The sequence below is a fragment of the Zootoca vivipara genome, chromosome 6 (assembly GCF_965207765.1).
Source record: "Zootoca vivipara chromosome 6, rZooViv2.hap1.1, whole genome shotgun sequence".
NCBI lineage: Eukaryota > Metazoa > Chordata > Lepidosauria > Squamata > Lacertidae > Zootoca > Zootoca vivipara.
The window spans coordinates 12,257,801-12,270,607 of record NC_142589.1 but is presented as its reverse complement, the minus strand read 5'-3'; the positions used below and the strand labels follow the sequence as shown (position 1 = coordinate 12,270,607).

General features: G+C 41.1%; 1 protein-coding gene across 13 annotated transcripts in view; it reads left to right on the top strand.

The window, feature by feature from the left end:
• The first annotated feature begins 232 nt into the window (after window positions 1-232).
• Window positions 233-12,807, top strand: part of TARDBP (TAR DNA binding protein) — a 39,908-nt gene continuing 27,333 nt past the window's right edge. For 3 of the 13 annotated variants that reach the window (XR_015950440.1, XR_015950439.1, XR_015950441.1), the window contains exons 1-8: window positions 233-372; window positions 3,226-3,479; window positions 4,578-4,741; window positions 6,104-6,244; window positions 7,596-7,766; window positions 8,694-8,796; window positions 9,793-9,970; window positions 11,585-11,682. Coding sequence is in view for 3 of the 13 variants with exons in the window: in XM_088671538.1 (XP_088527664.1) it covers window positions 3,242-3,479; window positions 4,578-4,741; window positions 6,104-6,244; window positions 7,596-7,766; window positions 8,694-9,227 (1,248 nt within the window). In the remaining 10 variants the exon portion in view is untranslated. Of the gene's footprint in view, window positions 373-3,225; window positions 3,480-4,577; window positions 4,742-6,103; window positions 6,245-7,595; window positions 7,767-8,693; window positions 11,683-12,807 lie in introns of those variants that run through there. The other 10 variants (XR_015950436.1, XR_015950435.1, XR_015950437.1 and 7 more) reach the window with 7 other exon arrangements.

The window sequence follows — 12,807 nt, the reverse complement described above, 5'->3', positions numbered from 1 at the left end:
CTCTCGAACACATTATTTAAACGGGGCCGCCCCCGATAAGCACGGGCTGGAAAAGCAACACATTTGCAATCCGAAAGCCCTATTTGCAGTCTACGGAGTTCTCCTCGAAGCGGATAACTTCTCAGCGTCTCGAAAAGACCCCTGTCGCCTCCCCGCGCGGTCAGGATGGACCGTTCCGACAACGCGCCTTCGAGCCTCTTGCTTTTGAGGGGAAGGAGGGCGCCGCCATTTTGTCGGCAGGGAGGGAAAATCCGCGGAAATCCGAAAGTCCCCCTCCTCTTCCTCGCGCGGCACACGCAGGGGCTGGAAGTCACCGGCGCCGTCGTCGTCGTCGTCCTTTGGTCGGTTGTTCCCTCAGGCCTCGCGCCGACGGTAAGCGAGCGGGATCGGAGGCTGAGAGAAACTTGGGCCCCGCTCCTGAGCTGGCTTAGGGGTGGGCCGAGGTGGCCTAGCGGAGGCCTCAGAATGGCTTTCGGGCCTAGCGCGGGAAGGCCGGGAAAGTGAGCGGTGAAACGTGGTGAGGGCCGTTGTCGTACACGGTGTATCTTTCGTGGAATAAACTAGGCTCAGGACGATTCGAAGCACATATATAAATATACAGTGTGTGCACACACATACGTGTATAAAGGCCGTTGGCCGCAGCGCAGCTTACCTCAGAGTAAACGAGCGCAGAGGGTTTTCCTGTTAAACGCGCTGGGGGAGGGGAGAGTCGATCCTTTATTATTTATTCTTTACAGTATTAATAATACCAAATATAATCTTTATTATCGGTAGTGGTAAGCATTAAATTTATTGGTAAGATTTTTATTTAGTATTAATAGAAAGCGTTATCTTAATAATGGCAAGCACAATCTTAATTATTAATTGTAAACATTGCGTTTATTATTAATTCTAAGCACAGTCTTTCTTAAGGGCAAGCATATTTATCACGTCTTTACAGCTGAATGTTCTGTGTGTTTTTACTCGGAAGTAAGTGTTAATATTATGTTGATGATTTCTTATTCTTACCCATGTTACACAATGAGGTCTCAGGATGGGTTACAATAATTTAAAAATAAAATATCAAAAATGTTAAAATACACTGCAATCAAGAGAGAAGGTTGGGCCAGGTTAAAGAGGTATATCTTGAGCATATCACAAAAACGATGCAACAAATGTGTTCTTAAATATATTAAATCCTGATGTTACTGATGTAGATTTTTTTTACTGCAATTATAATTTTGTTAGGTGTGGATAATGATTTATTTCTAACTCCCAATATTTGTCGTGGTGGTTATTTATTATGTTAATTTATAGGTTCCTACTTTATAATAATAATTTATAGGTTACTATTTTATAACAGGGACCCAGGTGGCGCTGTGGGTTAAACCACAGAGTCTAGGGCTTGCTGATCAGAAGGTTGGCGGTTCGAATCCCTGCAATGGGGTCAGCTCCTGCCCACCTAGCAGTTCGAAAGCACATCAAAATGCAAGTAGATAAATAGGGACTGCTCCGGCGGCAAGGTAAACGGCATTTCCGTGCGCTGCTCTGGTTCGCCAGAAGCAGCTTTGTCATGCTGGCCACATGACCCGGAAGCTGTCTGCGGACAAATGCTGACTCCCTCGGCCTATAGAGCGAGATGAGCGCCGCAACCCCAGAGTCGGACACGACTGGACCTGATGGTCAGGGGCCCCTTTACCTTTATTTTATAACAACAAATTTATTACTTATACCCTGCCCATTTGGCTGGATTTCTTTTTCTTTTTAAAAGAGTAACCCACCCCATCTGTACATCCCAGGGTGGGTTTCATAAAATTATAGGATTGTCAAGTTGGAAGGGACCACTAGGGTCATCTAGTCCCACCCCCTGCATGCAGAAATATTTTGCCCAGTGTGAGGCTCGAACCCATGACCCTGAAATGAAGAGTCCTATGCTCTACTAACAGAGCTATCTTAGGCTTATAAGCAATAACATATACAACAAATGCACAACTTGAAACAAAGGTGCATTTCCTCTAATCTCAATAAAATATACAAAAATGCACAACTTGAAACAAATAAAGGTGCATTCCCTCTAATGATCTCAAAGTATTCTACATGCTTCAGATTACAAGAAAGGAGAACTTTCTGACAGTAAGAGCTACGGACTTCCTCGGAAGGTGGTAGACTCCATTGAGATTTTTAAGCAGAGGTTGGATGGCCATCTGTCATGGCTGTTTTAGTGGAGATTCCTGCATTGCAGGGGGTTGGACTAGATGATCATTAGAATCCCTTTCAATTTGACAATTCCAAAAATAACTTTTCTAGGGATATTCATCCTTGTTTTCTAATATTTTTTGAAGGGGGAAGCACATTCTGGATTCTGCCATTAGACAGGAGTAAGGCCAATGAAAGGTGGTGTATTCTGTACTTTAGAGAAAACACATGAGGTCATTCTGGCCCCAGCCATCTGCTGGAGACAATAATTAATTACAGAGAGCTCCTCCCTCCCTGGCAGGAGGAACTCTTCTCCAACTACCACTTGCCTTGGGACTGCTGAAGTGAGAGAAAGTGCTGTGGCAGAGGCCACAAGGTAGTTGAACCTCTTAAACTAGATATAAATGCTTGTACTACTTGCCATTTTCCTTTGGCTTTGCTCAGCTCATTTCTATACGTTTCTCTTGTTTGTTTTTAATTTTATTTCCATTTGTAAGATGAGATCAGGATCTGAAGATTACTGATTGATATGAACTGATTTTGGAGACAATTTTCATCTGTAAAGCAGAATAAAATAAGAGCTGGCAGATTCACTCAATGGACACGACCAACTCTCATCCGTTAATTTCAGTGGGTCTACTCTGAGTAAGACTTCGGTGGCTATAACTCACAATGTGTATAAGAATACGGGAAGCTCTCTTACACCAGTTCAGACTATTTGCAAATCTAGCTCAAAAGTAGATTTGAGTGATAGTGACTCTCTAGTCTTTCAGGTAGAGGTCTTATTACATAACCTAATACCATGTTGTTTTGGCTGGAGATTCTACAGACTGACCTGGGACCTTCTGCTTGTGAGGCATGTGCTCTACCACAGAACTATAATAATTGTTTATCTGTACTGCTTAATTGGGGAAATGGAGGGACATTTCCTTCATTTCCTTCAGAGAGGCGTACATATAGTAAACCACTTCTACAGTAACTTGTTACTACCAACAATTACAGTTTTTAAAAACTAGATATTACTCGCTTCTCTCTTTTTTTATTCTTTAGCAACACCACGGCAGAAATGTCAGAATACATTCGGGTTACCGAAGATGAAAATGAGGAACCCATTGAGATTCCTTCAGAGGATGATGGGACTGTCTTGCTCTCCACAGTTACTGCTCAGTTTCCAGGAGCATGTGGTCTGCGTTACAGGAACCCCGTGTCTCAGTGTATGAGAGGGGTCCGATTAGTGGAAGGAATTCTGCATGCACCGGATAATGGCTGGGGAAATCTGGTGTATGTTGTTAACTATCCCAAAGGTGTGTGCTTTGTTTGTATGTGATTTATTTTGCTTTTAAAAAAGAAAGAAGCATGGATTATTTTTGAAAATAAAAACCTATATATGGATAATTTATTTTCTTTTACAAGGTAGGTAGCCGTGTTGGTCTGCCGTAGTCTAAACAAAATAAAAAATTCCTCCCAGTAGCACCTTAGAGACCAACTAAGTTTGTTATTGGTATGAGCTTTCGTGTGCATGCACACTTCTTCAGGTATCTGAAGACCAACACAGCTACCTACTTATTTTGCCCTAGAATTCTAAATCCCTATAAGTTGCTCAAATTGTTAGGCAATTGGGCAACTTTTATTTTTTATACCCCACATTGATCAACTAAATTATTATTTTTTCTTGTGATGTTTAGGAAGGGCAGTATATAAATATAATAATGATGATGATAATAATAATAATAGTAATAATAATTCCTGCCAACCTAGCAGTTCGAAAGTACATCAGAATGCAAGTAGATAAATAGGAACCGCTACAGTGGGAAGGTAAACGGTGTTTCCATGTGCTGCTCTGGTTTGCCAGAAGCGGCTTTGTCATGCTGGCCACATGACTTGGAAGCTGTACGCCGGCTCCCTCGGCCAATAATGCGAGATGACCGCGCAACCCCAGAGTCAGTCACGACTGGACCTAATGGTCAGGGGTCCCGTTACCTTTGCCTTTTTAATAATAAAATAGTAGTATACGTCCCCCCCCAAATCTTTTAGATACAAGTTGCCGGTGGCAGCACTTTAAAAGGTGAAAAGGATTAATATAAGACTTCCCCCAAAATGCAAGTGGGAGCAATTGGTGTATTTATAGCAAATACACTTTAAGGCTGGAATCCTAAACACGGTTACTAGGGAATTAGCCTCATTGAACACAGTGGTACTTCTGAGTACATGCATTTTAAGGGAAACATTTAAAAAGCCCTACATTGAACTCTAATGAGTTGGCTTCTGAGTAAATTTAGGATTGGGCAGCATGTAGCTCTAGAATGATCTGCTCCACTAAAATGTTTCATTGCAACTAATGGGATTATTTGTTTAGTTATTTTTAAAAGTGCTGACTGTTTGATGGACACATCTATCTTTAGACAACAAGAGGAAAATGGATGAGGCAGATGCCTCATCAGCTGTTAAGGTGAAAAGAGCAGTACAGAAAACATCAGATTTGATAGTTCTGGGTCTTCCGTGGAAAACGACTGAACAAGACCTGAAGGAGTACTTCAGCACATTCGGAGAAGTTCTTATGGTGCAGGTATCTAGCTTTCTTTCCCATAAACAGTTATGTCATTGGACTGTAGGGTAACTGTTGTACTCCCTATCATGAATGCTGTGCTGTCCCTAAGTAAAACAACTGACCATTGCTTCTGGTTATGCAGAGGAGGAAGAGAATGCAGTCTGTTCCTTCCGTTTGCATTTAGGCTGGCGACAGGTATGAGCCACAATTAGTTGAACCATAGAAGTGCAACTACTGTTGTGTGTCGGAGTTTCTTAAGCAGATATTGCTTGACCCACTGCAAAAATGGTGAAGTTAGCGATTTCCTATTTTCTTCCCTTTCAACTTGGCACCCTGCCTAAGTTCTCTGAAGTGCTGGATTGCCTAATTCAAATATATTAAGATGTTGTACATTTATTTACCTTAGAATACTTATCTCCCACTTTATAGTGCTGAGAGGCTCTCAAAACGACTTCTAAAAATTTCACAATGAAAATTGCATCCCAACCTGGTATCGAGAACAGAAATTTCTTTTTGGTAACAGAATTGTTGAGGTGCCATTTCCTATCCTCAGACATCTGATTTCCTTGGTGTTGTCCTCTGAGGCAAGGCAATGGGACTGAACGGCTATAAATGTTTCAGAATTTGGCTCAATTCCTGGTTTTAGTCTGTTTTAGTATTGAGTTTTGTCAGTTGAATTCAATGTGGTGAAAATGAATAGTTCTGACCTTTTTCATGCTGGTAGCTGGACTTGTTCGTCTAAATCCGAGTCATGTGTTTGTGTGTGAACCTTGAAAGTTAAATGGCATATGCCACAAATATAACCTTTCTGCTTGAATGGAAATTTGCACACCATGATTTAACTTTTTGATTGTCAAAATAACATTATTTGAAGCTTTTTATACCCTGTTCTTCAGTCAGAGAAGCTCAGAGCAGCTTACATAAGATTTGTAACAAACAAGCCAGTTCTTTCCCCTCAGGCTTACAGTATAAAATGCATGATTCAAGGTAACAATGAATGAGGAAGGAAGAGGCAAACTAGCCAATTTGGACACCACTTCTTAAAGTTACAAAGCTCATATAATGATCAGCTTGAATGGAAACAGTCCAGAAAGAGCCAAGCTGAGCTGGTTTCTCAGTAGAGCTGATGGAGTGGCCCCTTCTCCATTGTCTCCCTCTGCTGTAGCCAGATAGAAAGATTGTTGAGGAGGGACAGAGGAACCTGGTTTCTATGCTGTAGCTGTTAGCAAGGGAAGGTGATTAAAGCAGGATGAAATATTTTGAACTTTTTTTTGCACTACATTTTGAAATTCAGTCTATAAAATAGCTGAATAGAATTAGTACATAAATGCCAGCGCATTGTGATTGTTCTAGCCATGTAATCTCTTCTCTTAACTCCAGGTTAAGAAGGACATCAAAACTGGCCACTCAAAAGGGTTTGGTTTTGTAAGATTCACTGACTATGAAACCCAGGTGAAAGTCATGTCTCAGCGCCACATGATAGATGGAAGATGGTGCGACTGCAAACTTCCAAATTCTAAGGTACTAAATGTAACTTGTTCTAGGCTTTGTAAGTATGTAAAGCCAAACTTGTCAAGAACGAGTCCCAAATAATATATAAAATGAGATTCTCTTTGGTTCTAAATACATTGGCTGGGGTTCAAAATACTGCATAAGCATCATCACTCCATGCCACATAGCAGATCACTTTTGAAACTGATGGCACTTTTCAAAATCAGTTAAAGAGGAACAGCAAACAAGTGCCTTTGATTACACCTGAAATAGTTCTTTGGGTTCTGGCTAGTCACTCACTGTTCCATACAGAACAGGGCTTAGGAACCTTTTTCAGACCACCTGAGCAACTTTTCAGGGGCCACATTCTTGTGGTAGGAGGGGTTAGTGGCAAATGCAGCCTGGGTACAGTATTCTAATGTTGCCTTTTTCAATGGGCTAGTTTCTACACATCTCACAGAGCCTCCTGTATTCCAGGCAAACAAAAGGCATTATCAAGAGTTGAAGCGCACATTTCAGCCGAGTAAAAATGCTCAGTTTTGGGTGCAAAGCAAGGCTGATGAAGGATATGGGCTGCCAAGTACGGGTATGGCATGGTGAGATCTCCAGGACCAGGCTTGATTTGATCTCCAAGCCTGAGGTTCCCCACTTCTGAAATAGAACTTCAAGGAAGTGTTCTTACCATTTCAGCCAGCGTGTCATGTTAATCTCTTGCAGTGTTTGTCTAGGAGTGCAGATGAAACAAGAAATGGCTGTGCTGCTTCTCCCAGTTTCTCAATGTTTACAGTATAATTAACTCTGTCTTCTAAGCTTGACACAAGTTCTGTGTTTAGATTGTAACATTCCTTGTTTGCAAGTCTGTTTCTAATCCTATGTTACTATACATTGGAGCATCAAAAGATACAGTTATAGTATCTAGAATGGGTTTCATGGTTAGTTTCTGTCTGTTTTTTAGCCGGAAAATCTGTCTTGTGCAGGGGTCAGCAACCGGTCCACTGTCCCTCAGACCATGTGGTGGACTGGACTATATTATTTTGGGGGGGGGGAAATGAATGAATTCTTATGCCCACAAATAACCCAGAGGAGCATTTTAAATAAAAGCACACATTCTACTCATGTAAAAACACCAGGCAGGCTCCACAAATAACCCAGAGATGCATTTTAAATAAAAGGACACATTCTACTCATGTAAAAACACGCTGATTCCTGGACTGTCTGTGGGCCGGATTGAGAAGGCGATTGGGCTGCATCCGGCCCACGGGCCTTAGGTTACCTACCCCTGGTCTAGTTTGTACAACTGTGCATTGGATTGTTGGTTATTACAATAGCTAGGCAAAAACATTTGTATTAATTAAAGTCTTTTGTTCTGCATTGACACCAGCAAAGTCCAGATGAACCTTTGCGTAGCAGGAAGGTGTTTGTTGGGCGTTGCACCGACGACATGACTGCAGATGAGCTCCGTCAGTTTTTTTCCCAGTATGGAGAAGTGGTTGATGTCTTCATCCCCAAACCCTTCAGAGCTTTTGCCTTTGTTACGTTTGCTGATGATCAGGTATTCATCCAGGGCCCTGATTTTTCACTGATGTGTGGCCAACTTGTTCTTAATCATTGCTCATTTTCCGTTTACTTATTGTGTATAAAAACTTAAGTGCAGCAGGCTTATGAGTGATAAAAAATTGTTGTCTTATTGGATGGCCATCTTTCATAAATACTTTAGCTGAGATTCCTGCATTGCGGAGGGTTGGACTAGATGACCCTTTCCAAGTCTACAGTTCTATGATTCTATTAATAGCATTCCTATTGGGTGCATATCACTTTCACTCTTAAGTTGGAAATTTGGGAAGCTTAACCTTGGAGGTACCCCTGTTCACTGACTTGCTTAACAGATGCAGCTGGATACTGCTCCAGCTTGTCTCAGTGTTCAGTTGCAGAGCTAGACACGAGGCAAGCCTTGTCCAGTAGAATTAGTAGTCTCTAAGCTTACTAGCTTAATTGTCTAAGTATACATATTACACATTTGTAGCACACCAACTGATTGAAAGGAGACTGAGGGGAGAAGAGGAAAAAAACTCGTAGTTTCAGAACCTTTTGTTCGGCTTGTTGCTGAGAAGCAGTATGTTCTTGCCACAGACCACCTGTTGAGTCACTGTTTACAAGTCTGTGCAAAGTAATCTTACTGAACAGTAAACTATACAATGTTGATGTGAGCAAATGTGCTGCTTCTTTCCTTGGCTGTTCATATTGAGCAGAAACAGTAAAGAGGTCCAGGGCACTTAAAATGGAATGTTCTCGTTCTACAGCATCATTCTTTAAGAGAACTGAATTGTCCATTGCAATGAGGGGACCAATATTACTTTTGAAGTGGTGCCGTGTACATAAAATTAAGCCCTATAGTTTTGTATGTTGCTTCTGCTTAAAGTTACTTGTGCCTGATTTTTGTTTTCAAAGTTACTCAGTTTGTATACCTTATTTCTTATAGGTTGCCCAGTCCCTTTGTGGCGAGGACTTGATCATAAAAGGAATCAGCGTCCATATATCCAATGCTGAACCTAAGCATAATAGCAGTAGACAACTAGAAAGAGGTGGAAGATTTGGTGGTAATCCAGGAGGCTTTGGGAATCAGGGTGGATTTCCTAACCGGGGGGGAGGTGGTGGAGGTGGAGGGTTGGGGAACAACCAGGGCAGTAACATGGGTGGTGGGATGAACTTTGGAGCCTTTAGTATCAACCCAGCCATGATGGCAGCAGCTCAGGCAGCGCTCCAAAGCAGTTGGGGGATGATGGGCATGCTAGCTAGCCAGCAAAACCAGTCTGGGCCATCGGGGAACAACCAGCCACAAGGCAACATGCAGAGGGAGCAGAGCCAGGGCTTCAGTTCAGGGAGTAACTCTTACGGAGGCTCTAACTCGGGTGCAGCAATAGGGTGGGGCTCATCAAATACAGGCTCTAGCAGTGGTTTTAATGGAGGTTTTGGCTCAAGCATGGAATCCAAATCATCTGGCTGGGGAATGTAGGCAACCTAATAACTGACTCTGTGGTGGGAAATCAGATTTTTTTTCTAGAGCTCCTGGTAAGTATATTATAAGATGCATATACTGAAACAAAACTAAACAAAAAAAATCCAAATTTGTTCAGCGTGTAGTATATTTCAACAATATTTTTGACAAATTTTTCTTTTCTAATGGGGAATAAAAGTAAGATTAAATGGAGTTTTATAGGTTTTGTTACAATGAGTTGGAATACATGAGTTGGGATATTGAGTGGTTTGAAAGTGAACTGCTGTTCGCCTGACTGGTAAACAGACGCTCTGCAATTTGATAGGAATTCGTAAAAATTTGATTCCTCATTTCCTAGTCAGCTGAGATCTTTGCATGTTTCAAAAATGGAAGCCATTTTTCAGAAACAGCATCCTTTCCTTGTTAGTTTTTTTTTCTTTAAAAATTTAATTTGATCCCCCGCCATAAGAATTTTTCTCTCTCTTTCTCTCCCTCCCCCTCCCCCAAATGTCCTGTGTGGAGAATGCAATGTTGGTGTCGGCTTTTTTTCCTTTTAACACTGTCTCCCCTCCTCATACTAAAGTACGGTATGAAGACCTCATTTAATCCTTGCAGTTCATCTCATTTCAAATGTGTATGGAAGAAGCACTTCATTGAAAGCAGTGCAGTTAAAAAAAAACCTGCCTTAGGAATACTCCTGTCTCCATGCTTTCCTCATCCAAGACTCCTTCATCACACTGCACATGCTACGTCTTAAGACGGTGGGTGTTCCATTTTTATCCGCTACTCTTTTTATTTCATGGAGTCGTATTCAACGCTATGAACGCAAGGCTGTGAGATGGAACCAGAAGGCTTGTTTGAACTTTTGAAAAACCTTGTGTGGGATTGGATTGGATTGGTGGTGCCGAGGCATGTGAGGGCTTGGTATGTGCGAGAAAAAGGAGGAGGCGCATGCAAGAGAGAGACCTGGTGGTGCATTTTGGGATTTTTTAAAAATAAAAACAAAAATTCTTGGCACGATGTCCCTCGATCCTGTGGCTTTGGTGAGAGTGTGCGGAGAGAGCATTGGGAGCGGACGTACGAGTGTTTTTCTTTCATTCAGAAGGACATCGTGATCCGGAAGAACTTAAGTGGGGGGGCTTTTTACTTAGTTAACCGATTAGTTGGATGTGTTAAGTGAAATGAATATCTGTATATATATTTTTTCTCCTTTATGTCAACTCTGCTGTGAATGCTGTATGGTGTGTGTTCTTTTCTGTTTAATGATCCTGTAAGTGTGGTAACGTGAACTGAAGGTGGGGCTTTTGATGGGAACATCCAGCTTGTGTGCTTTGTGGGTCTTTTTTTTTTTTTGTAGCAGAGCTCACTTCCGAGCTTGGGGGTTCCCTTATGGGTGGAAGATTTTTTTTTTCTGTCTGTAAGATATCCATATGAATGCTGTTTGCTGCAGTTCTGTGTTTGGATGCTTTTTATAAGATTTGTCAATGTAGGACATTCTTAAATAAAACTGATTTAAGTAATATGTGTGTGTGTTTGACAGCCCCCAAATGCAAAGAGTTCATAGCAGTTAACTTCATTTTTTATATCTTATGTTGGGATAAAACTGTTGTAAAAAATTATTTGCTGTTTTAAGTTTGCTGTTCCATCAATGTAGTTGAACCCTGTAGCTCCACTCAAGTCCCATCTGCGTAGCATTTTGTGATGATACACATCTGAAATCCGGTTCTGCCAAATGAGGTATCCCATCCCTGATCAGTTCCCTTTAGAAGACTGAGTGTTGGAGACAAGAGCCAAAACTCTCAGCATACCTGTGGTATTGAGGCTCCAGTGTATTCTGTTTATGTGACTGAATTGGTGGGTTACAGTATTAAGTCCTCAGTTGGTTTCACCATAAAGGACATCCACTTAACCATGTGTTAGTAGAAGTGTTAGGTTTTCCTGTGTGAAGGAGCAGAATCGACAAGTTTGTCGACTCAGTAGTCCTAAAAATTTGTTAAATCACGAGGGTCATTCCATTACTTGATTTAAATTTTACAGCTTCCATTTTGCAGACTCTGGAAAACTGGTATAGTGCTGTTTCATTGTGAATTTCCCCCAAACCCTGGAAAGTTAGCTTCCATTTTCCCCTTCAATCTGCAGTTTATATTCTTTCTTTTTAAAAGACTGATGTGGACACTTAAAACGTGTTGTTGGGTGTTCATACTGGCATTGCTGTTTAATGCTAAAATCCACATATACTCCAGCACCTGCCTCTCATTGTAAAACAAATCTGACTATTCCAGAGAACAGATATTCTTGAGTAAATTGATTAACCTTTTCTGCACCTAAGTCACATCCATTGCCAAACTCTGTACCATCTGAATTTTGCATTTTAGCACTTGCAATAATACCAGCTACTGCTGCTGAGTAACACTTAATATGGTATTCTCGGACCTCCAAAGGCTAAACTGTCATCTCGGGAAGGATCATAAGGGTAAGTTTAATACATCACTGGCATGGTTTAAATTTTTTTTAACTTGTTTTTTTTAAAAAAAGTTTAGGGCCAAGGGGGAACACATGCTGTGATATTTTAATCCCATTAGATCACTAAGGGTTCTTCTCTCCCCTCCCTCAGATACCTAAATGTATTAATACCTAAGTGTATTAAGAAACATTATTCATATCTTTAATTTTTATTTCCACCAGTGTGTTAAAGCAAGTTAATAAAAGGTATTCTCATAACTTGAGTGTCTGGAGTCTTGTTTTGCTTTAACTTTCAATAGACTTGTATCTATTATGCTAATGTGATTTAAAGTGTCAAATAAGGAGCACAGTCAGTTTAACACTGCTAGAAGGATTATATTGCTAATGAGCTTCATTTAGTAATAAACAGCATAGTAATTTAACAAAGGCCCTATGTGAGCAAATGTGTTTGTGTGTTTCGGTTACCTACTGAGCATCTCTTAATTACTGAGGCGATGCTACTCAAATAGATGTAGTGTTGACAATTTCTTCTTGCAGTCCAAATTTGTGTGGGTGTGAATTGAGTCTTGGAATGCTTTGGTCTCAGCAGTTGCAAATGTAATGTTGCAGCTGATTAAACAGCACCTCTGGGGGTCTTGTCCTATTCCTCTGAGCTGTATGTATCTGTTTTGGCTGTCAGTACATCTTGCTTATAAGAACAGAATAGTTTCTGAAATCATCTCAGTAGTAGGTAGGGCACAGGGGGGTTCCATGGGTGCTACAGCTTTGTCAGAGTTTGCATAATTTTGGGGAGCTACAGTACTAGATGTAGATTGACAAAACAGAAAACCAAGGCCTCGGCTGGTGATTAAGATTGGGCTACGGAAGGAAGTTTAATACCATTAGGACCAATGCCTGCAGTTTGGACAATGAGTGGAGGAATTTGTAGAAGGTAGTATTGTCAGTGGCAATTGAAGTGGTAGAAAAAACACAACTTAAAATCTTCGAGCATGTCACTAAGAGATACTAAGTGACTTTAGGGACTGGATTCTTTTACCACCTCTATGAACCATCTGGTTCTAGATGATCAATATATTACATGGAGTGTGTTTCATTTTCTTTGAATACATGCTGCCTTCTGTCAGGAATTCGGCCA